This window comes from Siniperca chuatsi, linkage group LG1 (assembly GCF_020085105.1).
Source record: "Siniperca chuatsi isolate FFG_IHB_CAS linkage group LG1, ASM2008510v1, whole genome shotgun sequence".
Lineage (NCBI taxonomy): Eukaryota > Metazoa > Chordata > Actinopteri > Centrarchiformes > Sinipercidae > Siniperca > Siniperca chuatsi.
Window position 1 is genome coordinate 16,786,863 of NC_058042.1, and position 27,907 is coordinate 16,814,769.

Below are 27,907 nucleotides of genomic sequence, written 5' to 3' on the forward strand. Positions count from 1 at the left end.
TATGTTGTCCTGATGTTGTCACTGGCTACAGTACTCGTTACTTCCAATAAAAATGCCCACAAACTGTACAAGCAAAACTAATTAAAGTGTAAATTACAGCCATATCTTCCCTTGAAACCAGTTTTTTAGGTCAGCACAATGCAACACATTGGGCACCGTTCAGGAAACATTTGTGTGTACAAATTTGCCCTTAACGTGTTCATTTGTAGGATTCATCAATATTTTATTTCCAAAATATTTGTACGAATAAAATAAAATATACAACTAGTCGGAACTCAATCCAGTACGCAGAAATACTAAATATTGTTTGTGGCAAGTTCTAGGCAAGAATTAATATAATTATTATAGTTTTTTCAACATTTTTCATCACATTTGCGTTCTAGTGTAATAACACAAAATAGCCTTGGGATTTATTTGATCCAAGATGACGTTCCATGGAGTAAAATAAGTCTCCGTGAGTCCTGTATCCACAGCCAACAGATATTTTCGTTCCTTTTGAAAACATGTTTCTATTTTTACTTTGACTCAGGAGCGGCCATCTAATTTACAATCAATCCTAAATCACAAAAAAACTTAACATGGGTAAGAATAAAATCAGTGGTCTGTGCACGTCTTGTGAATTAGACAATGGGTTTTTCGTATTTTTTTTCCCATTTAACTTTTATGAGCAAGTTTTAAAAAGGGACAGTTCACCCCAAAAATCAAAAATATATATTTTCCCTCTTACCGGTAGTGCTGTTTATCCATTTAGATTGTTTTGATATTAGATATCGACCCTAGAGATGACTAGATTTTTTTTGAATATAATGGGACTATATGGCACTCGGCTTTTGGTGCTCAAAGCGCATTTGAAAAACTCAACAGCAATGTCTCTTTGCAGAAATCATGACCCGGTTACTCAAATCCACAACACACATCATAATCCACAACCTTTCTACATGAAACTGCTCACAAGGTGAACTGTCCCCTTTTAAGAGGAGGAAAAAAAAACAAAAAAACAAACAACATTCCTGAATGAGGCTAAATATGTTGCATGCCAGAATTTTCTGCAGTTGCATTGATTGCTACTTTCTGATTGATATATGTACAATATTAAAGTGCTTAAATTCTTACAATTTAAAAAAAATAGCTAACAATTTTTAAATTTTCAAAAAAAGTAAACTTAACTGATAAAAACTGCAGTTACTGAAATGTACAGTGCGTCCGGAAAGTATTCACAGCACTTTACTTTTTCCACATTTTGTTATGTTACAGCCTTATTCCAAAATGGATTAAATTCATTATTTTCCTCAAAATTCTACAAACAATATGTACATGTACATAAGTGTTCACAGCCTTTGCTCAATACTTTGTTGAAGCACCTTTGGCACCAATTACAGCCTCAAGTCTTTTTGAGTATGATGCTTCAAGCTTGGCACAACTATTTTTGGGCAGTTTCTTCCATTCTTCTTTGCAGGACCTGTCAAGCTCCATCATGGGGAGCGTCGGTGCACAGCCATTTTCACATCTCTCCAGAGATGTTCAATCTGGGCTCTGGCTGGGCCACTCAAGGATATTCACAGAGTTGTCCCGTAGTCACTCCTTTGTTATCTTGGCTGTGTGCTTAGGGTCGTTGTCCTGTTGGAAGATGAACCGTCACCCCAGACTGAGGTCCAGAGCGCTCTGGAGCAGGTTTTCATTAAGGATGTGTCTGTACATTGCTGCATTCATCTTTCGCTCGATCCTGACTAGTCTCCCAGTTCCTGCCGCTGAAAAACATTCCCACAGCATGATGCTGCCACCACCATGCTTCACTGTAGGGATGGTATTGGCCAGGTTATGAGCAGTGCCTGGTGTCCTCCGGACATGATGCTTGCCATTAAGGCCCAAGAGTTCAATCTTTGTTTCCTCAGACCAGCGAATTTTGTTTCTCATGGTCTGAGAGTCCTTCAGGTGCCGCAAACTCCAGGCGGGCTGTCATGTGCCTTTTACTGAGGAGTGGCCTCCGTCTGGCCACTTTACCATACAGGCCTGATTGGTGGAGTGCTGCAGAGATGGTGGTTCTTCTGGAAGGTTCTCCTCTCTCCACAGAGAAACGCTGGAGCTTTGTCAGAGTGACCATCGGGTTCTTGGTCACCTCCCTGACTAAGGCCCTTCTCCCCTGATCACTCAGTTTGGCCGGGTGGCCAGCTCTAGGAAGAGTCCTGGTGGTTCCAAACTTCATCCATTTACGGATGATGGAGGCCACTGTGCTCATTGGAACCTTCAATGCTGCAGACATGTTTCTGTACCATTCCCCAAATCTGTGCCTCGATACAATACTGTCTCTGAGGTCTACAGACAATTCCTTGGACTTCATGGCTTGGTTTGTGCTCTGACAGGCACTGTTAACTGGGGCCTTATATAGACCGGTGTGTGCCTTTCCAAATCATGTCCAATCAACTGAATTTACCACAGGTAGACTACAATCAAGTTGTAGAAACATCTCAAGTATGATCAGTGGAAACAGGATGCACCTGAGCTCAATTTTGAGTGTCATGGCAAAGGCTGTGAATACTTATGTACATGTGATTTTTTTCGTTTTTTATTTTTAATAAATTTGCAAAGATTTCAAACAAACTTATTTCACATTGTCATTATGAGGTATTGTTTGTATCCATTTTGGAATACGGCTGTAACATAACACATAGCACTGTGAATACTTTCCGGACGCAGTGTATTTAATTTTAGTCTCAAACCAGATCCTTAAATCCCAACAACTCCTCCCTCCTGGAGCTACAGGTGCTCTGGGGAAATGTAGGTGGGTTCAAAGTATCAGAAACTGCTTTTATTGCTGCTGCTGCTGCTGCTGCTGCTGCTGCTGCTGCTGCTGCTGCTGCTGCTGCTGCTGCTGCTGCTGCTATCTCCCAAGCATTTTAGACCCCTCTATCAACATATTTGTTTAACAGCAAGACAATCGGCCAATTCTCACAGTAAGATGAAAGGAACTAACTAACAACTAAGGAGGTTTTGAAATGCACATGTGGAGATGGAGTAAATGAATGCTGTAAACAGTTGGCACATTTTACTATGTTGTGCACGTTATTGGACAAAGAAGTTATGATGGAGATGTGAAAAACAAGTTGCATTTCACATTTTTCAGATTCAGCAAACAATTGTAGAAAGTGTGATGTACATTTTGGGTCATTTGAAAGTTTTTGAATCGGGTAAATTCTCACTTGAAATGGCTGTGACTGCCGGCTGGATGGGATAGGCTTGCTGGGTGAAAGGCTTAATACTGGAACAGAGAATGACAGACTCATTAGAAAAACATTTCCATAGAACAATGTACTGAAATGTATTGCTTAAAGAGAGTTTAAGTTCTCTTTTTCTGACACCAAAGTATGATACTTACTCTTGTGAAGATCCTGGCTGACCAGTCGATATCATACCCTGCCATAACTAGAGAATTAGATAACAAAAAACAAAGAACATCAAATTGTGAGCAGCTGTTAGCAACAAGATCAAAATGGCTCTTAGCTTCATGTTCAGTGGATGTAGTTATCTTGACTACCACTCCGTTTGATCGTGTGCTTATCTGATAGGGGCAGTTGTGCAAAGCTGTGGTGTGTAATGTGATTTGGCCCGGGTGTCAGCGTGGTTGGCCCCATGGCTGCCCTGGGTGAAGCTGGACAGGATGGATCAATAGTGTGGTGCCGACAAGGGTCTTACCCCTGCTCCAGGGAAGGCTGGGCGCGGGATGCCTGGCAGGCCGAGCTTGTTGTGAATAGCCGTGGCAGAGACGATCTGAGCCGAGGACATGGAGGCCATGCTCTGGAGGGCTTTGTCCTTCACGGCTTGGTCCTTTAACAGCAGTCACAAAAGGCTTAGCACTCACACAGGAGGGAGAGGTGGGGCGTGTTGCAGACGTAGCAACATCCAGACTCCAAACACACACCACCACTGCTCTGTAAACAGCAGGCAGGTTAAAGAAGATGCTTTGTCCTTCACGGCTTTTTTTTTTTTTAAGGAATGTCCAAACAATGCCAACTGAATTCAATATACAGTGGTTAGCAGTGGTATGCACTTACACCAAAGTCTACTAATCTACCACTAAAATACTTTTTTAAAAACTCATTTAGCAGCACTTCTATCAAGGCTGATTTTGTCTACATGTCAAAACACATTAAACATTGTAAAAAAAAAAATTCTCAAGTAAAACTGAAGGACACCAATCCCACTTGGTGAAGAGTCTTTCACAGCTCGAGTTCGTTCCTTTTCTTTCATCTTTGGTCAAGAGGTTTTTAAATTATCAGGATATATCTGCATTAATTGTAAGTGGCTATGCTTAATTAAGGGAATAGTAATTCATAGAGAACCACAAAAGCCTGCACATTGTATGTTGTTTTGGACATAGTTGTTCGTTAACATGCATTAAAGTTATTTAAAGTCACACTGGACCTGCTACATTCAGTGTAAATACTGTAGCAGAGTGCACCCATACATACTTGCAAACCCATGCAGACCCACTGGTGGCAGAAGCTAAAGGTAAGCATGCTGGCAACAGACTGAAAACAGTCAAGCTACAGTATGATAACAGTATGATGACACAAAGAGACATCAATAAACTGGGGAAACACTGGGCAGCAGCTATTGTGTCACTATGGCAGGAGCACAAATGCAAAACTAGCAGCTGAAGGACGAGGCAGCCCCTAATAAAAGCAGAAACAGAATCACAACCAGAAAATAAATACTTACCATACTTGTAACCTAAATGCAAACAAACAGGGTTTTTATTGTAAAATTGTGATTTATTTATTTTTAACATTTTTATTGTGTTAAAGACTCAGTGTTACAGCTCCAAACATCAGTAAAAAAACAAAAAAAACATTCTACTTTGAGAATGTCCAGCATTCTTCACATAGTACAACACAATGCATATGTGTAATGAACACTCAATAACAAAGGATTATGAAATTTGTATTTGCAAATTATCCTTGGTTTCTGGGGGGGGAATGTCTTGCTCTGTATAATTTTCACAATTTGATCAGTACTCATCACGAGACAAAACAACAGTAACGTAATAACTGTAATTTCACTGAAATGCCATAGACGAGACCAGAAACAGCAGGTTTTCATTGATTCCCCCTAAAATGAAGGGCACACTTGTATTTCTCTTTGCCCCTGAACTCTAATTTGCTTTAAATGAGAAAAGACAGGGATTCATACAAAAGCTGTCTGTTTTTCTTCAGACAGCCGCATGTGCCCTTGAAAGACCAGGCATTCATGTGGCTAGCTGCCTGTCTGACTCTTTCTGTTTCTCAACATAGACACACACACACACAGATTAATGAGGGGTCATTAATTTGTGTTGAAGACTGGGAGTGGAGAAAAGTGTGAAAGTCAACACGAATAGTCGGCTCCCCAAGAAAAGAAGAAAATGGCTCATGGGTGGAGTGTCCTTTGATATACAAGCATTACTTAATAAAATACCTTAAATTACAGGTCAATATTATTCAAGATTACTTCTTTCACAGTGCTTTTCTCCCATTTTAATGTGCCATTCTGAAAAGGTTTCTTCAGTGATTTTAACAGATTTCACTTTTGCTGAAAGAACTGACATGAACGCTCTAAAATTACGACATCTGAACTGAGAGAAAGGAAAGCGACTGACAGCCACGGGATTGTGAGAGCCGGGAGTTATCAACAGATTGAAGGAAGAACAAGAAAGCAAAGAGGGCATTTCAGCCGCCATGAGGCCGATTTCCTCGAACCTTCAGATCTCAGCCACTCACCAACAGCCAATGCCAGCATGCTTCCCGACATTTGCCCACTTTGATTTTGGTTTTACTAAATTATTACAAATATGCATATGTGAGTAAAAATTTGAGCCCGATATATTGGCTGATGTTAATTTATTATGTATTGGTGTATACATCAGCTGGTAAGTAACAGGAAATTGCAGTGCAGAAATGCAAAAAAATATTATTGACATTATTTAGAAACAGTGTCATCATTACATAGTTTTTTTCCCACCAGAGAGCTCGGACAAGGTTTTTTTAATTTATTTTTAGCCATGCTAGCGGCATCGCAATGTCACTCGGTCCACCACTTTGGTCCAGACTGAAATATCTCAACAAATTTTGGATGAATTGCTATGAAATTTCATACAAACATTCATGGTCCCTGGAGGATGAATCGTACTGACTTTGGTGATCCCCTGACTCTTCATCTAGCGCCACCATGAGGTTCACATTTGTGGTTTTGAGTGAAATGTCTCAACAACTATTGGATAGATCGTTATGAAATTTGGTTCGGACATTAATGTCCCCTTAAGGATGAATTATAATTGCTATGTTGATCCCCTGACCAAATACCTACAAAACTAATGACTAATTCCCATCAGCCTAAGCTGCACTTTGTGTTAAGAGCTAATTAGCTAAATGTTAGCATGCTAACAAGCGAAATTAAGATGGTGAACATGGAAAAATGTACTTGCTAAACATCAGCATGTTAGCCTGATGCACTGTGCTTAAGTACAGCTTCACAGAGCCGCTAGCATGGCTGTAGACGCTTGTCTTGTTTAAATGTAAATGCCTCGCTGAGTTCATACTGAATCTTGGCCACAATTCTTTAAAAAATAAAATAAAATTGAAGGGATACCTACCAACTTTTTTTTGTGTGTTATGTATTATTGGCCAATATATAGTTATCAGGTTTTTAAACTCTCAATATCAGTATCTGCCTCAAAAATCCAGTATCGGTCAGGCACTTGTATAATTAAAAAACAAACATCTAAATTGCCAGAACCATTTGCTTTGGCATGCTTGATAGTAATCAATTTTAGTATTTTTATTAATGGACTATTTTTATACTAAGTCATAGAAATGTAGAAATGATGACCAGCCGCTCTCAAAGCAAAGGCCCATAATGAAAAGTGAATAAGTGTAGATGAAACCAAGTCGACAGGACAGTGACAGCATGTCTGAGTACGGGTGAGAGATGGAGTGAGAAGGTTTTGGGGGGGGGGGGGTTAGAAAATCTGAACAGAATACAGTCAGCAGAGGATTTGGGTTAGGGAGAATCAGAGTACCAGGCATTCACTCTGTCATCACGGGAAACAGGAAGTTAAGACGCACAGCAACCAACAAGCCCAAAAGCAGAAAAGCGCATACCTTTAGCTTGGAATGAAACTCACGAGATTTCCTTCTGGCAAGAACCTGAATGTGACTAGACACCTGCGGGGTAGGGGAGGGGAGGAAAACAAAGGAAGAGCCTGTAACCATGGCAATGAAAAGCCCCCTGCAACTGGGCAAAGCCAGACGTACCTTAATGGCAGCTTGGATTTCTCGAACTTTCTTTCTTGCTATGACCTGTATGTGACTAGACACCTCCATTAAAAAAGAGAAAACGGAAAATAAAAAAACAAGACAAACCAAAACAAGTACAAAATGGATTAAACATTTCTTTGTTTAAAAAAAAAAAAAAACTTGAAGGAGATAAGGTGCATAACAGAAGCATCTCCAAACCCAGCACCAAGCTAACAGCCAATGAAGCGTTGTTTGCTCTGTGTTGTCATCACTTAAGTGAACTGATTAAGGAGGATGCAGGCCCCTTTAGCACACATTAAGAGCACCCAGATGTGATCTGCTGTGTGCTGAATGAGAATTGGCTAGTCTAGTATTCTTACGGGAGCTGGGCGAGGCATTTCACCAGCCAAGTTTACCAGTTCAAAATTATTTAGTATTCTCACATGAAACATTCAGCAGTGCGAGTAGCAGTTTGAAAGAGAAGTAATGTGTGTTGATGGCAGGTTTCAGGGGTGGATTTACGTTCTCCTCTGACTCTATTCACACAAATCATACCCAAGGTGAGTTGTCTAGCAGGAATGGGGTGGTTTAACATAAAGTGCTTCCTCTGCAGATAAATATGTATATTATTCAAAATCTAACATCTTTTCTTGCTATTCAGCTTGATATATAAACTAGAGCAGAAACAAATTAGTCGAATAATTGATCAACAAAAAATTAATCAGCAACTATTTTAATAATCAATCATTTCCATCACTTTTCAAGCTAAAATGCTAAACATTATCTGGTTCCAGCTTCTCCAATGTGAGGATTTCCTGTGTTTTACATCACAGTAAATTCAGCACCTTTCGGTTTTGGACTGTTGGTCGGACAAAACAAGTCATTTTAAGACGTCACCATGGGCTCTGGGAAATTATACTGGGCATTTTCTGGCATTTTAGAGACAAAACAATCAAGAAAATAATCTGCAGATTAAGCGATGATGAAAATTAGGGCTGCCACTAACCATTATTTGATATTTCGATTAAACTGATGATTATGTTTTCAATTAATTAATTTATTGTTTGGGCTGTGAAATGTCAGTAAATACTGAAAAATGTCAGCTATCATTTCCTTTAGCCCAAATTGACATTCAAACAGCTTCTCCAAACAAAAGTCCAAAATCCAACGTTTGAGTTTACTATCATAGAACACTCTATAAAACCAGTCAAAATTAGAATTTGAGAAGCTGAAACTAGTGAATTTTTGACATTTTCTTTATAAAATGACAAACAATTATTCAGTTATCAATTGCTGATTAATTTAATCTTGATTAATTTACCATTTCAACTCTAATGAAAGTACTCCTTAGTTGCAGCCCAAACACAAATAACACAACAATTACACACACATTTAAACATTTTAACTAACAAAAGACAACTCTCTCATTCTGATTCTGTGTCGAGGAGAGGAGAAACCACACTGCCTTTCTGGTCCAGACTGATCAATTCACACACAGTGATCGAATGTCACTGTAGGCACTGGCTTGTTTATCATTGTCATTCAAGTCAGTGGTCATACAGGGAATTTCCTGTTTAGAGGCAAGATGTTACTGAAGCACTATGAGAGCTGCTCATTATCAGGTAATTTCAATACAAGAATCCACTGTATCCTTTGATTTATTTTAGTGCTATAATTCCTGTGAGATACATATATAAGAGCCCTGAATTCTATATCCTTTATATTACATTTACATGACATGTTACATTATAGACTAATAAATTCATCACAGTTTGATTCAGAAGTCTGAGATCAACTCTGTGGTGAGAGTTGGGCGTCTACAGTGCACACAGTGTGTTGCCTAAGACAGGATGCACTCTCCAACACTGACTGCAGCGAATACTCTCTTTGATCAGAGATGGTACCAATCTATCAAGGCTTCCATCTTCCTATTAAAAACGGCTTCTACTCCGGCCAAGTGCACGACCTCCATGATTTAGTCATGAGGAAGAATACTTGCACTTTTAAGCTACAGTGGCTACTTCTCTTTTCAAATGACAGTAATGCTCTTATATTTCTTTTAACTGCTTATATGTATACTTATAAATGCAAGTAAGAGTGATAATTCTGAATGTCATAATCCAGGGTCATCTGTTCATGCAACACAGCAGTGACAGGGGCTTTTTCAGCCTCAGAAGTCCCCTCAACAGCTAAGCATTGTGTTATTCTCTGTCTGGCTTTGTTTCTCTCCTGCAGAAAACAAAGGCAACAGTCTGCACACATTCAGATATGACAGCCCTCTGACGCTCGTGCAACAGAGACGTCTCGTCTCCTCTCTTGTCTTACCTGCTTCCGTGTCCTCGTCTTCCCGGTCCGAAGCTTGATGTATCTGGCTATCAGCTCATTTCGACCTGCGTGAACAGGAAAATGAAAAATATGTTTAAGATATCTACAGCAAAAACCATGTAGAAATGAATTCAGACATCATGGCATCAGGTTTGTAGCTGTGTGTGTTACTGTGTATCAGTTACTGAGCGTGTAAAAGTGTCTGTGATTCTTCAGCCTGAAAACTGAGTAGTAGGCTGTTATGTAGACTTTGTTGCTCATGGTTTTAGTTTTTTAACACTCAAACACAAACGCATGTGCTGAGCAATACATTTCAGTTTAGGGTTGACAGTAAACAAAAAACTACCTAAGGCTGGCATCTGTCACTACTGTACCTGTTTATAAGGTTTCCTTGGTGGGTATGTAAGACTTTTATAATTGTAACTGGTTAAGTTTTCCCGTGAAATGTTTGACTGACTGAATGTAAAATGTAGGGTACTTAATTTAAGCTCCAGGAAGAGTCAAATGCAGGTTATGTGCTACAGTTTAAAAAAAACTTAATAATTAAGTTATACATTTTACATAGATTTTTTTTTTGTTTTAACCACAAGTCAATAAATACCTTTGAATCTGATATAAATTAATATTCAGTGAATATAAATTGTGAATAATGAATATTTAAAGCTAGCTGTTTAATGTGCAGCTTTATTCACAATTGATAATTACACCTTTCTAGGAAGTAGTCATGGAATCATGCATGAAGCTATAAACCATAAGGTCGATACATATTTCGAGTGCATGCAAATCAGAGGGTATGTACTGTACATCTCTAAACAGATCCAGTTTCCCTGTGAAAACACCATGTGACATTAGCTTGAAAAAAAACCCTTGCAGTACAGCCTTTCAAATTAATCTAATTCAATCTCATTCTCTTCAAAGCCTGATGCTTTGAAAGGAAACAGACCTAGCTGTTCATACTATTACAGAAAATAATGGCAACTGAATATATTGGGTTTAAAACAGTGCAGCTCTGACTAAATTATAATTAAAGCATAGCTTTGTAGAGATTTCCAATTAACAACGGCTCCAAACATTCTTCTGCCCTCAGCTCAGCTCTAATTGCTGCAGCAATGCACATGACCCCTGCTTAGCCCTTTCATATGGTAATAACATGCCGCCAACCAAAACTATTACACAAATTATAGGTAAGGAGGCACTCTAATTATGTGTCCAGCTGTAGTCAACCAATACCATGGATCTGCTCTACTACTCTATGAAATGCACCAAACCCTCAATATAATGAAACATTTTTCAACATTCACTTCATTATCAATTAAAGGGCTTACTTTTGTTATGACACAATGGGACCACAACATACCTCACATGTGCTAATAAGCCGTATCTTAGGTAATCAGAAGAAAAGGCATTTTCTTTTTACATCGCGGATCAAAGAATGTGACAGAGCACAAGGTATAAAAGAGCGGAATGTAAGAGACATGTTGCATAAATCCATAGACAAGAAAACATTGATAGATGTGTTTCTATCTGAGTGTTGTTTGTATAATGGAAACATAAGATAGCCAGCGTAAAGGCTCATCTTGTGATGTTCGGGGCTCTTGCGCTGCTCAAGTGTGCTAAATGAAAGTGATGAAATGAAATGGTTGGTCTGGGATTAGCATCTTAAATTACAACCCCCAAAACCCATCATGTCCATATAGTAACAAACAATTAACCAGCGTTTAATTGTTTGGTCCATAAAATGTCATCAAATTCTCAGAGTCCATGATGACTTGAAATGTCTTGTTTTGTCCCACTAACACTCCAAAACTCAATGATATTCAGTTTTCTATCACAGAAGAAAACCAGAAAATATTTACATTTGAGAATCTTTTTGCCTATAATGTAAAAACCAAAGATGAATTGATTAACAAAGTTGTTGCAAATAGTCTTCTCGTTCATTTTTTGTCTATTGACTAATCAATTTATAAACTAATATTTTAGCTCTACCACATAGCTTCAAAAAAAGAGATGTGAAGGAAACCTAACAGTCAATGGATGCAAGAAAAGCATCTGCAGCATCTGTCTGCGTGCTACACCTACACATGTTGTTCCACTGAATGGAGGGCGGAGGGAGGGGTGGGCTTCAATGTCCAGCTGTAGTTTGTTAAAGGTTGACCCCGAAACTCTTTTCACGCTAAACATTTAGGCGAGGCCAGTCATACTGAACCCAGTCATGTGACCTCACTGTAAAAATAAACAACATCTGGGGATTTACAATTTACAAGCCTGTCTGTCCAGTGTGCCTGCAGTGTAAACTTTACCAGAAGAAGGGGGAGGCCTGCTCTATTTTCAATAATTCACACACTGTGGAAACATAAAATGACAATACAGGCATTCATGCAAACTCCTGATTCCTAGATCAAAGCACACAAATGGCCAGCTGAAAGCCTGCTTACTGTTGAATAATTCATACTTTACACCAGGCAGGAGAAAAGGCTCAATGGCTCCTGGCTAGCCTGCATTCTTTTTTTCTTGCCTGTGTTTGCACTGCAAAACAACAATTGAAAAAAATGTGACAGTCTACATTCAGGACTAAATATGCTTTAGACACAGCCACCTGAAATTCAAGTACAACATAATAAAGAAATTGTCTTTCACAAATAATTTTTTTGTCTTTGTGGCACATAGAAAGTGGGCCTTGTTGAGACTGAGGATATGCTGATTTTATAATTTAAAATACAAATTCTGATTTGTCCTCAGTTTGAGTTTACGTAATATTTAATATTTAATTTAATTCTGCTTTCCAACACTGTTAATCAAACTGTTAACAGTTTTTAGAAAAGAAACCTGATTCGGAACAATTTTAATAATTTTATTCTCCCAAATTTGGATTTTTTTTACGATGCCAAAAAATTTCAGATTGACATTTTTTGTTTTATTGAAGTCCTCTTATGTTAACTCCATTTGCAGAGAGTTCCTATGCATTAAGGAAAGCTTCTACACTTGTCATTTTATGTGAAGATCTCTCCTTGATTCTGCAGCACCAGTAGCACATACAGTAGCTGTGAACAGTTCTTCATGAAATCGATTTCAATCAGTGTCACCAACCCTTCTGACATTTGAAATTCATTTAACATCTTACAATATGTTTGTTGGCTGTTCATTAGCAGGCAATTTCAGTGTCTACTAAACAACAGAAATCAAGATTATTCTCCCAGAGGGGATCCTGAACCTGCTGTCAAGTGGACCACAAACAGCATCAGTGAATAAATACTGAGCTTGGTAGAGAGGGATTTTACACTAATGTGATGTAAAAAGAAATTTTGTGAAACCTTGTAGAATATGATGCAACTAAGATATGCGCCTCTGATATTTGACTAAAATGTGCACAGCAGAAGTTCCAGTGTCTCTACAGATACATGTATTAAAGTGACATACAGTGAAACAGGAGTAATAATAATATCAACAAAAAGTTGTGCATTTACAGGTTTAAAAAAATAAACGCTGCTTTTGAATGTTTTAGAGATTTTAGTATCTCAATTGATCCTAACTTATGAGATCTATAAGCTTCTGCAAATCATAAAAGCTGGGAGATTTCCATCCATATGTAATGAGTATAAAAGATACATTACTTAAAGTGTTTGACAGCTTAACACATTAATAAATGAAATGTATAGACAAAGTGAGAGGGCTGAGGAAATTAACTCTTTATGGGGTGTTCTTGTCACTCAAAACAGCAGGAAGAGGATTAAATATTTATAGTGTGACCCCTGAGCAGATCTGTGCTGTTAAGCAGCTGGAGGAGCCCTCCACCTAGCCGGACTGAACTCTCCTCTGAATCTCAATGACTCTCGAGGATCTGCGACATATGAATGGCACTCCAGCAGCAGCCCCACAAAGAGATGGTGGCCCAACTTTCTCTAGACTGTCCCCAAGTAGCTGATTCCTCATTCAGTTAGAAATCTAATTTGGCCCTCAGCATCCTTTCTCCAAGGAACCTGGGACAAGCTCCCTCTGTTGTGAATAACAATGGGGTGTACTGTCACAGTCCACTGTGGACCAACCTCAGAGATACCACACCCAGAAATGACTTCCCATTATTTCACAGAAGACCTTCAGAGTTGAAATCAACTTTTTATGAACTAAACTCTACAACCACGACAACACAGAGCAAGAAGTTGAATAAATATGTATCTTCAGACATACTTTTTGTACAGCTGCTGTCTTCTTGTTTCTGCTATTCTGCCTCTCCTCTGCCACCCACACCTCATCCCCGACCCACCCCCCACCTAAGAAGAACCATTTAAAAAGGAATATTAAAACATCAATTTGCTGTAACTAACAATTATTTTCATTATCGATTAACCTCAGGATTGTTTTCGTTGATTAATAAATGAATTGTTAGGACTATAAAATGTCTTAAAATAGTAAAAAATGACAATTTTCTAAAGCCCAAGATGATGTTTTCAAATGGCTTATTTTGTCCAACCAACAGCTCAAACGCTACATAGAGCTGGGCGATATATTTTAATTAATTTGATTAATTAAAATGTTTGTTTTTGCACAATGTGTAAAATGTAAACATCGTCAAAGTTGAGTTATTACAACATGCAATAAAAGTATTTCAGTCAAAAAGTAGACATAGATAATAGCTGGCTACAGTAACTCTTGAGCCACAACAATGGTAAATTGTGACATGAATAGTTGCACTATATGCACACCCGCCGCAGTTTACTGCCGTGACTCCAGGCGTCTCCAGACTTCAGCTAGCTAGCTGACTCTGGCTGTCTCGTAGTGAATCTAATGGTCACATCTACGAGAGGAGGAGTCTGGAAAAAGACTGCACAATATTCTGCCTGCTTAGTTTGTGTTTGTAGAGTGTTATTTCTTGTTACGAGAAGTGAAGCCATGGGAGTCTGCATAACAATGTGCCAATTCTACTTTATTCAGTCTGTCCCTGCAATGTAGCCGGGTAGCTAACGCTAGCTAACAGCTGTCTGCAGATATCGGGTTGGTGTCTTATCGTAGAGACCTAAAAACTGGATGTTTCAATCATGTTTTAATCTTCCTGCATTTCAGAAATTCAGAAATTAAATAAAAAATATCAAAATTGTGAATCATCGCCAAGCTTGAAAAAAAAAAAATTGAGAATTTACTTTTTGGCCTCATTAATATTTAATTTATTATCACATAAGTCAAAGAAAAAAATCGATTATTAAAATAGTTGCTGATGAATTTTCTGTTGAGGCTAGTTGATTAAACATTTCAGCTCTAGATCACAGATCACATTTGTCTTTTGTAATTTTAAATGCTGAGGTTCATCATGTAAAAAGCATCTGTCCTCTCTCTACCTGATGGTAACAGAGTTTATGTGACGTAGGTATGGCAAGCTGCTACATAAGCCAATAAGTAATGCTACATACTCGTAGGCTGCCACATAAGACCAATAGTTACCATTTGAAAATGACTTCCCTTCATCCTTCTTTCTTTCATCTGTCTTTTGACAATTTGGCTGCATGTTATGTCAATTATCAGTCACAATTGTGGGCCTGGCAAAATCCAAGGATGACATCTGTAATAGTAATGACACCCTGTTTTGGCCAGATGGAAAAAGAGTGCAATCATCTTCTGTCCTGATAATAGTGTGATTCAGTGTAGTTATTTGTAAAATGCATTTATACCCTCAAACTCTGGAACAACTGTGTTCAAGCATTAGTCAGTTCAACTCGAAATATTAGAGCCACTACAGGGCTTCTTGTTACTTGTTTTTTTTTTTTTTTTTTTAAAAACAGCAAAGCCCTCCACCACTCTGTCAATTTTAAGAGCCAGAACAGTGCCTAAAACAGAAATGTACAAGAGAATGAGACTTTCCAATAAAAGGAAAGTTGGAGTCGTCTTCTCTAAACACAACATATTTTAGGTTTACATTGCATTCTGCTTATCCCAGTGAAGAAACTGTTTTATCCTGACATTCCTACAATGGATTACACCCTGTATGATTTTTGAACATCAGTTTAAATGGTGAGTGTAAACAGAAGCCTTTGCTCTTCAGTTCTGAGCGACTGACACCAGAACCTGACCTTTACGGTTGATGATTTAGATAGAAATGCTGTGTTATCACAGTTGTGCTGGAAATATTTAAAGGCCCTGAAAACCTGTAATCTCAGGCTCTTACTATTAGCAATGCGCTCCTACATGAACACATACTCTTTGGCCAAATTTGTGAGGATTTTGGTTATTTCAATAATAATTATTTTCATAATCAATTAATCTGGAGATCCTTGATTAATCATTTGGTTGATATATTTTCAGAAAATTGTGAAAAATGTTTGTTATAATTCCCTGCAGCCCAAATGTCTTGTTTTATTTGACCGGCAGTCCAACACCCACAGATAATCAGTTTACCATTGTGTAAGACAAAGAAAAGCAACTAATTATCACATATGTAAAGCTGGAACCAGCAAATGTTTGGCTTTTTTGCTTGAAAAATGACTAAAGCGATTAATCGCTTATCAAAAAAGTTGCAGATTAATTTTCTCGAAACATCTCTTGGCTTTTAGTCATCTTAATTGTGCTAAAATTATTAATGAAGATAATAAAGTTCATCTTACAGCCATCAGATACAAAATAAGAAAAAACAAATCTTTAAATAAAGCTTTAAACTTATTTCTAAAAATTATCAAGTAGTCCTTCAGCAGTGTTTTAATCCAAAGAGGGTGAACTATAAATAACAATTTCATCAGTGCATTAAAACAAGTTACAAAATCAATTTAGAATAAAATAAAAAGAGAATTACCAGGCAAATCCATACCACAGATGAATGTTACATGGCTTGTTTTTTCATCTTTCTAAATTTCCATGATAACGGTACAGTGGTAATCTTAAGTAAGTGCATGCAAACACAAAGTCTTCTCATTGAATTCACTAGCAACGCCTTGTATGCACCTGTGTAACATAAACAGAGACTAATTTAAGAAATGGCATAAACAATTTAACTGGCTTGGTTGCATCCTTTGAGTGGCAAGAACAATACTTTACTGCTCTGCTCCACTTATTTTCTTTTCCTCTTTTTAAAAGCATCCATTTCCTGTAACAGCACTTTTTTTTTTCTAATGCAGGCACAACCACAGTCACATCTGGCCCAGCACTCTGCCATGAGACGGCGCTGGGCCTGGCCGAGATTCAGTCGGCAGATCGCCTACATGTGTGGCTTCTACCACTCGACTGTCTCTCTCTGTTCTGTGAGGCTGCCCTCTCAGGCCCTGCAGAGAGTACACATGTGACGCTGCCCGGACTGTAAGGACAGATCTATCATTAACCCTTCATTCAATTCTTCATTTTTTTTAAATCAACACTTATTACAATATGATTAAACAGTGCTTATATTGGAAATGTTTTTAGTGCAATAGGCTGGAGATGATCAAAAGTAACATTTATGACCTAGTAATTACAGGAACATGCCTATGACATCTGTATATCTTGTGTAATTTAATGTAAATAATTTTGTTCCATGCTAGATTATAGTTTAAGATGCTTCATAGCCATTTCGGAAACAGAAAATTATTCAGTGTTCTTTCTTAAAATATTGTGACACTACAAATTCGAGCTGAACAAATAGCTGATTATTGATTACCCTTTTCAAGCAAAAATGCCACATTCGATGGTTCTAGCTCTTCAAATGTGAGAATTAGCAGCTTTTCCCTGGTCTAACATTATTGTAAAACAAATATGTTTGGGTTTTGGACTGTTGATCAGACAAAACAAAACATTTGATAACATTCTAAGAAATGTGTTGGGCATTGTTCATTGTTCAAGGAATCTTTCTGCAATCATTTCTAATTTTTTTAATAAACATTTGATTTAGTCTGTTGGTACAAATCTTTCTATTTGGTTTCTTCCACTTTAAAGTAATGTAGACCACAGCCCAGTATGTGTTTGTTTCTGTGTGTGTGTGTGTGTGTGTGTGTGTGTGTGTGTGTGTGTGTGTGTGTGTGTGTGTGTGTGTGTGTGTGTGTGTGTGTGTGGTGGGCCAACACAATGGCCCCAGCTTTCCTGTCATCCGTGATAGATGACTCAAGGGTCTCAGGCAGACATTAGCATCACAATAGACTAAACCAACAATATGAAGGCATTCGTCCCAGGTTTTGGGAATAGCATGCAGGGGCAGGAAGCCCTTTACTTCCAATATCAATGGGAAACCACCGCTTGCCAAGTGGAGGAAAACCTGTGACTTGTGGCTTGAAAGAAAATTGACAGTGTCCTTTTTGGAGGGAAAACACTGTGCTATCAGTTTAGCATTATGTTAGCCCTGGCAGAGAGGTCAAAGACTATGCTGAAGACTAGGTTCCTGTGTGATGAATAATTTCATGGGAATAAATCACGCATAACTGCTGTGGTGAGAACATATGTCTGTTATGTAAGCTTAAACAATTACAACTAAATAGAAAAAGTCAGCAGCTGGCCAGAACCTGCAGGTGTTTCCTGAGGTGCAGCACCAAGATCTAATATTTTTAGCACTTTTTTACAGGTTTTTTCTCTCTGTTTGGTAATAATGCAGGTCAGAGCTACTGAGCACTCAGGCCCCTTCAGCAGTGAAATCTCTTGTGGAAGTCAGAAGATAATGTCTGCTGATCATAACATCTGACTCAAGTCCACTATCTGCTTGTTAAAAGTGCATTAACTTCTTGTATTTATGGACCCTCGGACTGGAAGCATGGGTCCATAAGAAAGACTTCAAGGCCAGACGTCGCATGCGTGACGCCACGCTGATCACAAACACTAAAGCTATTCTCTGAGACACAATAGAAATCCCTCCTCCTACACACACACACACACACTCTCTCTCTCTCTCTCTCACACACACACACACACACACACACAAAAAACACAAACTATCCCAATGCCTGCGGGCTAAAACAGAAAGGTTCAAGCCCACATATCTTTCATTTAACTGGCTCTGCATTTATGTATCATGTATTTGATCAGTCCCTAAATATGTAAATATAATAACCAGGAAGTATACCATACACACATAAATATAATGTTTCATTGTTGTTGTTGTATGTGTGGTGATGTATTTTTGACGTATTTGGCTTTGAATATATGATTTCACACTTTTTTGATTCAGCGTAAGGTTGATTATTATGGTAACATTTAAACATGCTCTAATTTACACAGTCTTTTTAATGTCTTGTAAAATTCTCACAGGCTCTTTCAGTTCTGGCCTCACATGCTCATGGGTGTTCCTCCCATATCCACAGGAAACAACTCTATTCAGTCCTCATTTGGACAAGAATAGCAGGGACATAAAAACAAGAAAGCCTAAAATTAAGAGCAGTTCATTTATTTCAAAGCCTGAGAACTTCTGAACCGAAGATAAATGGAAGCAAGACGCTGAGTGAGGTTTTCTGTGAATCTTATTTTTAACTTTGGCAATATGAATATTTGCCATACATTGTGATTTTAACACTGCTTAGGGTTTTTATTCTTTGTCATACATGCTTTTATTTGCACAGAAGGCCACTGTCATTTAGTCTAATAGTACTGAACTGGTACTGGTATCTTTCTGGTGAACAGAGAGCTTTTTCAGTACTCAAATACAAAACAGTACTAAAGAGCACAAATCTGATCAGCTGCAATATCTTCAAATTCATTTACCAAATTTTTCCACTGGCCAAGTTTCCATCCAAATTTAGCACAAATTTTAAACAAAATTCTAGAAAATTGGCAAAAGAAAATGCTAATTAATAGTCATTTCCATCCACTACTGTTATGTGAATAACTATTAATAACTTATCTGATTCTCCTGTCGGGTGCCATCAAAACACTGCAGAAGAGGGCGCAATGAAATGACAGTTAAAAGAGCGCCAAACAAACTAAAACGATTTGGAGAACGTGATGGAAATATAACATTTATGTTAGTTTCATGTATAAATTGGAGCAACGTTACAGTCTCCTCCTCGTCTGCCACGTTTTTTCATCTCTTCAGTGGAGCAGAAGTTTCAGTGGATGTTTAAGTCACACTCTTACTGTATGTCATGATTTATTCATCAAGTTTGTTTCCATTGCACTTTGTCACAATTTGCTTTTGTTGATACACCAACTTTTCCACCTCAGCCAAGTGTAAAAACCTTTCTGCATTATTCGAATTTCCAGCATTTCCACTCAGGTTTTTTTAAATTGAAAATGTGCACAAAAAGGTAGATAGAAACACACTTACTGCGACCTGCAACTCAGGGTTTAAAAATCCAGCCACGGCAAAATTAAGTTCTCTATATAATGCAGTGTGCAACTGTAATTAACAGCTCTTTAAAAATCCATTTTTTCTCTGGACACCAAAAGAAATCAATACTTAACTTCAAATGACCTTATTGAGCTGGATAAAAGGCTTTATTGCAGGGGCTGGGTCAGGAGCGGTTGAGCTAATGTGTTAGTTGAACAGTGGGGGATTAAAGGTGAGGTGTTCTCTCAAAATCTTACAAGACATCACAAAGCAGCAGGTCACTAACCTGAGCCTTCCTGGAGACACTGAGAGGATTACAGCAGCCAACCTCTGCTGAACTGTGCTTGTATTCAGACGGGGCTGAGGAGGCAAAGACAGCCTCTTTATCACTCAGCAGGTCCAGCCCATTCTATTTCCTCTCTCCCCAGTCTACGTCTCTCAAACAAGGCCAGAACTGAAGCCTGCTAGTCCCAACTCTGTGCAATATACTCACAGGGGACCAATTTGCACAGGCAGCCCTTGTCTGAATCACTCTATCAATTAGGAGCCGCTGTGTTTATCATCACATACATTATTGTAGAGACTGGCCTGGTCATTGTGTTGAGGTGTGCCTCTCAGGAGAGGGAAAGGGATGAAATAAATGGCCAGGGGAGAGAAGCCACAGTTGGACAGGCTGCTGGACTAATCTGAAAGGACGGCTGTAATTATGAGTCTCCCGAGGAACTGGCTGTGTGGCAAGTCCAATGTGTGAACATGGCGCTAACAGTCAGGAAGGTGCACTGCCCCCCTTCTCCACAACAAAGTAAGACACACACAGAGTCAAATCAATATTTTCAATCTCTCAGGATCAATTCAGCATCTGAGCACAAAGGAAGACATGTTGGCTGTGACCAATATGTATAAATGAAAAGTCAAACTTTGTGGTCGTGATTCTGTCTCACGTTCTTTTGTAATCATGAGCACAAGCTGAGGGAGTCTTGACTGAAAGCTGAACTTGAATCCAAGTTTGGAAAGAGGAAAGGTCACAAATAGTTAATGGAAATTCCCCTGATAGTCACGACATAATAAACATGCACTTACTATTATATTGCAAGGATAATAATAGGATAGGTCACATATGATATTAGGGTCAGACCATAACACAGCATTGAGTATGATAATTTTATAGCTGTGGCTACAGTCTGTCTTTGTTTTTCCAGGGATGTTGTTCAGTGTTGAGAGACCTTTCTTTATTCCATAAACAGCAAAGAAAGAGATGACGGTCTCTGTTAGCAGTGGAGTGTAGTCCCTGTGCTCTGGATGAGAGAATAACACTGGCATTCAGATTCCATTCATATGTTGATTACACAAAATGGTCCCATCAGTACGAGATGATCTCATCAGAATAAAAGTGTTTCATCAATGGAATATGATGTAATCAGCATCAAACAGATTATTTCTTGAAGAGAGCACAAAAGTGACACTGCATCTTTAAGAAGCCCACAGTCTCACTGTGTTTTAGTCAAACAAAAGCAGCCAATTGGGAACGTGCAACCTGAAACCAGAGGCCCGCCTCAGAGGGCCTCACACAGACCTCAGAGCAGGGACACACCCATGTGCTCCTGATTCAGGCAGGCAGAGAGCCATGGCCTGCTATCCAACCATTCACTGCAAACACTTCCACACAGACTGACGGAAAATCACAAACACAGACACACTGATCATTTTGCCTGGTTTCTTTCAGAGGCAGTTCTGGAAATACATGCAATAAAAATAAATAAAAATCTACTGGGATGAAATTTCTAATATATTGAAACATAGTCAATAATGTTAATTTGGGCAACACGTGCATTCAGCAAAATATTTAGGTTGATACAGTACACCATTGATTGTGAATGCAATTTCCACTACTGGTCTCCAACTGGTGTCCAATGTGCAAAACAAAACACAGAATCTCTGGCTCAGAAAGTCATCTCTTATCGAATCCTTTCCCGGTAACATCTCATCACAGTCTGGTCAGCATCAGTACTGCTTACACCTTGAGTTCCCCTATCACCATCGTTTATGGTGAGCAACCCTGTGAGGCGTGAACCCCAGACAACATGAGGCTGGGGGCAGGAGATGGGAATCTCACACACAAGTCACATGTTATGCTTGGTCACCACAACATGGGCATGACTTATACAGACAGACTGCCATGAAATAATATGCACTTCAAAATCAATTCCGCTGCTCAGCAACAGAGGAGCTCTAAATGTAGATCCATTTTGGGGCTGAGTCTCATTAATTGCACATTCTCAGAGCCACAGAAACACACATGGGTCTTAAGCTAAAGACATGTAGGAATTGAATCAAACAAAACAACTACAGTGAAATCAACTAATCAATTGTTATTGGGATATTTCTGTCGGCTGTTGTCCAAACATTCTGACTAGTGTCTACTGGGCATTTTAGATCCATGTGTGCAAGTCATTTGCTGTGCAGTACAACAGGTGCAGGACTATCAGCTACATTTTTGTTTAAAGAGGCATGAAAAGATCACATAAAAATATATACTATTTGAAGTGCGTGTGCCTTTGAGACCTGAATAATGCCCCATACCAAATTAAAGAGTGATTCACACCACTGGAGAGACAGGAAGACAATCTGATACACCTTTCATGCTTTGTGTATGATGCTCTCTAGTGAACATGCTCTCAAATGATGTGGACCATTCATATGAGACCGCGGTCACTGGTTAATCTCTGGAAGTCTGCAACTGTAGTTTCCATACACATCACTGCTAAATGGCAGAATTACGTAGATTTACATGACAAAATCAGACAAAATAAAATTGAATTTCTGTTTAGTTTCAGTTTTCTCACATGCTCTCTCACTCAGTCTCTTTGTCTCTCTCTTCTCATTTTTAGATTAGCCAGGTAGTCGGTTACATAATCTTAATTAAAGATTAATATCAATAACATTAACCAAAATTCCTATCCATAATAGAAACACCTGTTGAGTAAAGCAGTGTGTTGGGCCTCACCACATGAGGCCTGCATGTAAAACAAAAAACCTGAACTAGTAGAAATGGCACCAAACCCCCTCAGGTCCGTTAAGTCCCACCTGAGTGCAAGATTTACCCCGTCTTTCCACTGTAACTCTGGTTACTACAGGAGGCGCCCAACGTTGAACTTTTATTTCTCCAAGGAAGGTCAAAAAGGGACAGTTCACCCCAAAATCAAAAATACATATTTTTCCTCTTACCTGTAGTGCTCTTTATCCATCTAGATTGTTTTGGTGTGAGCTGCCAAGTTTTGTCTGCATTGTTTTGAATATAATGAGGCTATATGGCACTCAGCTTGTGGTGCTCAAAGCGCCTAAAAAATAAATTTGAAATATTTAAGAGCAACGTCTATTTCCAGAAATTATTACCCGGTTACTCAAGATAATCCACAGACCTTATTGTGAGCAGTTGCATGTAGGAACTATCGGTAGAAAGAAAATAAATAGTTCTTACATAAAACTGCTCACAACAAGGTGTGATAACGTGGTAGCATAACTAGTTACGCTCTACGCCAGTGCTCGGATTGACCCTTCAATGTCCACCATCATTAATGTAAGATAGTACTTTAAATATCAGCATTTTTAAGTGGACAGCCACCTTTTGAGACTGTTTTTCAAGTTTGGTTATTGGTCCCTGATCCCATGGTGAGGCCCCGTAATTATTAACCTATATTAAGAATTTTATTACTAGTCATAAATATCTTTGATATTTTGCTAATAACCAAACCTGCCCTACCTGAATCCCAACAAGTGTCTGACATGTGTTCCACCCTGTTTGGGAGAAGAGTTACAAAACCAGGTCGATTCGTGCCTGTTGACCCATTCGCATCAACCACAGGCGCATGTGTCAGGTTGAAATAGTATAAGACATCTCCATGGCGACGCATGATGAATAAATAACCAGTTTGTCACAACCCAATCCTAAAATCTTGAATCCTGTTTCAAAATGACTTCCTCCTTCCCTCATCATACCTGCATCGATACTATTTACACATTCGACAGTTACTCCTTTTGAGAAAGACATAAAATAATTGGACTTTTTTCACTACCATGTATGTGAAAACACGGTAGTCTTACACTGACAATGGCAGGGGGACAAATGAAGGATTATTCTTGAGGTGTGTGATGCCTCTCTTGCAATGACGTTCCTCACACTCCATTCTGAGTGAATGTAGGTGACTCGGGGAGCCTGAGCTGATCCCAGAATTCCTCATTATCCGCCCAGCAGGGTGGATCAGGTCCGCTCGCTCTGTCTCAGAGCATGCTCGGCCCGGTGAGATGAGCCCCAGAGGAGCACAGTGCTGGGCCATCGGGGGCAAGCCAGGTCTGCTCATTATATCTAACTCATCCTTGGCATCTCTGCAAACCAAGTGCCACTTAGTTCCCACAGGAGGGGTCTGGGCTGGATCACTGACGAGATGGCAGAGCAAACAGTAGAGTGGTAATGGGAAAAGCTTTACATCAAAAGACACGTGTGGACAGAGGCATAGTGTCCAGCAGTCCACCTACAAGGTGGATACAGGGATATTTCGCTTATTTGGGGAGGGCATTTCTTATTTTCAGGAAAAATGTGCAATTAATGATATGATGCTAATATTTATACAAACCAGATTTATACCAGATATAATGACACAGGCATAAAAAGTAACTTGAAATTCCCAAGAAAGGTGAATATGACTCCGCTGTAAGTGTCTGAAAAAGTCAGATGTCGGTGGCATCAAATACAACTGATGACCTAGCCTCTTCAGCAGCAAAAACAAGGAAAACACTATGTGGGTGTGGTATAGCCTACAAGTAGAGTGCGTATTTATTTATTTCTGAGTAGATGGAATAAAAATCCGTTCTTCCCTTTTTTCCCCCCAACAGTAACTGAGAAAAATTCACCAATGTCATTTAGCTTTTGGGGCAAGTGCAAATACATAACTCAATGAATAAACATACAATTTGAGTGAAGCGTGTTGTTTCATTTATCAACTCTATTTCTGGGATAAACGAATGCAGCCTAGCACAGCAGGTGAATTATGCAAGTGCAGAGTCTTAGGCTTTTCGCTAGGGGCCAGTGCCCTCTATTTCCTTTTACTTTTTAAAATATTCTCTTAAGTAAACTCTGGGGCCATGGAAAGTGCCGGGTGATGCAATCTATGCAGATGTGGTGTCTTCCATTGCCTCAGAGAATGGGCACAGCGCCAGCCAACACTGGTCTCAGCACATCCGAAACACTTCAGGTAAACACCACAATAAGCTAAGAAGCAGAAATTAGAAATTGTTTTGTACTGCAACACAGTTGCTATAGAGACTGTTGCTAATTAACTGCACTCTATCCCAGGATAACAAAGGGCTTAAGGGCACTCAGGGCGGCTCCTCATGTGATGAGCTCTGTGTATGGAACACTATGTCATCCCCAGGGTCTCAACTACAAAATACCTGTCTCCTTGTAGCAAACTTTCATCTCAAATGCCATGAGAGGTTTTGTGTGGTAACTGTCAGTGGCTGTTATGAACCCTGTGGACCAGGATTACAGCAACATATCAGCCTCACCATGGTTAGCTGAACCCTTCCCCTCTTAAAAGACAAATCACTGGATGTTTTAGACAAATCTATTCCTTGTAGTAGCATGAAGGACCACTTCATTGGTTACTTAACATCTCTGATGATAATCCAAAGAAGTGCACTGTTAGCAAGGAGCACTGCACAAATGGAAACCTGAGGCATCCTACAAAGAATACATATTGACATGGCAAAGGGAGCATCTTTGTTTTTATAGGGGGCATGCAGCCAGGGTTTGGATTTCATTTAATATTTTTCCAATTTAGTTCTCTAAATAGTAAAGCTGCCTTTATACACTTGACTGTTTTTTTATTTCTTACAACAATACATCTCATACTCCTGGACAGGATAGGTGTGAGATTTGTATTGGTTCACCTGTCAGACATGGTGGCTCAGATGAAGCAAAATATTAATAATAAAATCTATGACACTGAGCATTAAAATGCAACCATTTTTTCCCTACATCATAAATACATTATACAACAAAATGTATTTTGCAATTAAGAACTGAATACTCATTTTTACTATTACAATATTTTCACACATTTCATCAATCACATGCTGCAGTGAGAATGGGGAAGACGTTACAGGGAGGTACTTGAGGGTGAAATAGGAAAAACAAAACCATTTGAATTGAACAGAACTTGTAAGACTGCCTTCACATAATATTGACCTGCAGATAGCAGACGTGATTTTGTTGGTTGCTTATTTTGACACAAAGAGGTATAAGGATATAGACAGCTGAAGCAATATTGTTAAGCATTTTGTAAGATTTGTTTACAAAACTGTAAACATATGTTTGAGGAATAAGAGAAAAAAGGAATGGAGTCACATTCCAAGCATTCCTCAAAAGAGTTTGTTTTTTACACTGAAGTAATCAAACTAGCCACTCCCTACAGCTAAGGCCTTACTGTCTATGATTTATGTGATATAGCTACAAAATATTTCTAACTTCAGAGTGAATGTAGGCATCAGCACTGTCCTGCTAGATTGTCCTGATGTCCAGTGCCCTACTATTTACGCGTGACTGTGTGTATATACATACACTGTAATAAGCCGTAACACCATCCAAAATTCATTGTATTGTTACTTATCTAATTTTAGATTCTGCTCTAATAATAAACTATAACAAATAAAAATCTATTCAAAATAAAATGCGGTTGCTTTCTTTCTTCAAGAAGGACCCGTGGCACCGTCGATGCCTTCCTAGCTTTGGGGGGCTGTCACCGTTCATGGCATGATAGGATTGGCACTGAGATGCAGCACAGTTGCAGGGCTGAACAACAAGCTCTGTCCCCAGAAAAAGCAGACACACATGATACCAATCTGTCTTCTGTTACAAGTCCAACAAACTCTGATATGTTAAGAAAGAGGACTGCATCCATAATTCTACTTTTAATCTAAAAAAGAAAAAGAAACATCATAAAATGTACCTCCCCTGTCTTTCTACAGCTCTTTACACAGACAACAGCTGAACTGTATCTTTTCAGTTTGCACACTGGGAGATGTAAGAAAATTATTTTACTATTGTGTCAAACTGTTCTGACTCAGTAATGGTAGGAAAGACAGCCCAATGATTCAGCTACTGGTGAGACAATGTGTAACCAGATACAGAGCACATCTGGCACGACAAAACTCTATTCAACACTACAGTTGTCTTTTCAGCAGATTTTAAGGTAGATTCAACATCGCAAAAACAAAACCTTTCTTTGGGTTTGTTATTGGGGTTTTAAATCTATCTTAAAACAACAATCTTTTTACAGTCCAGAGAAAGACAATTTGAACGACAACATTTTTTCAGTTTGTGAATTATTTCTTTTTGTCTATAAGCCATTTTCATGAGGTAGATTTCAGTGGGTTGTCTTTTGCCTCAGTTGTTAAATCTATGCCAGTTACAATAATTATCATCTGTTTATCTAATTTGATTGTAAGATTTTAAAGAGAAGTACCTACAACCTACATTTAAAAAGGTCTTGCATTTTAGTATCTGTAAATGTAAAAGTCAACAAGTATGTGTCACGCTGAATGTCTACTTGAATAAAATATATATGTAAAAGATTACTGAACATTTTTAATGTCACAGTAAACCAGAAAGGTGAACATTTATCAAATTGAGGATGTCCGTTGAGTAACAGCAAGGCCTGCACTTAACACTGTTAATTTATAACTCTGAATTGTCATGCTTTAATCCACAGCAGAGGGACGGCTTCTCTGGCAGCCTCGCTCTGTATGGGGACAAGGGAATTGGAGGAAGAGCCAGTGGGGAGGGTCCTGTTGTCTGAGACCACATCTTTGTAGTGGCAGCTGAGGGGTTTCACTGCAACTCCTAGAATTTACATTTTGCTTGGCCGGAGGGGTCACATGACAGCTGCAAGCGAATGCTCTGAGGGGCTTTCTGCTTTCACTTGACACTGACAGGCTGTGAGACGGTCCAACACCACAGAGAGAAAATATTCCCTCTTTCCATGACATCACCCAGCCAGGAATGGGGGGAAATGGAGGGAGGAGAGGAGGCACAGCTGGTGACAGCCGCAGTACCATC

The 27,907-nt window shown here is 38.9% G+C and overlaps 1 protein-coding gene across 8 annotated transcripts in view; it reads right to left on the minus strand.

The window, feature by feature from the left end:
• tead1b (TEA domain family member 1b) overlaps nt 1-27,907 on the minus strand; it is a 55,321-nt gene that overhangs the window by 9,393 nt on the left and 18,021 nt on the right. For 2 of the 8 annotated variants that reach the window (XM_044211611.1, XM_044211088.1), the window contains exons 4-10: nt 9,594-9,658; nt 7,287-7,349; nt 7,134-7,196; nt 4,717-4,728; nt 3,691-3,822; nt 3,374-3,420; nt 3,198-3,256 (exon numbers count right to left, since the gene is read on the minus strand). In XM_044211611.1, the coding sequence (XP_044067546.1) occupies nt 3,198-3,256; nt 3,374-3,420; nt 3,691-3,822; nt 4,717-4,728; nt 7,134-7,196; nt 7,287-7,349; nt 9,594-9,658 (441 nt within the window). Of the gene's footprint in view, nt 1-3,197; nt 3,257-3,373; nt 3,421-3,690; nt 3,823-4,716; nt 4,729-7,133; nt 7,350-9,593; nt 9,659-27,907 lie in introns of all 8 variants that reach the window. The other 6 variants (XM_044211008.1, XM_044211169.1, XM_044211350.1 and 3 more) reach the window with 6 other exon arrangements.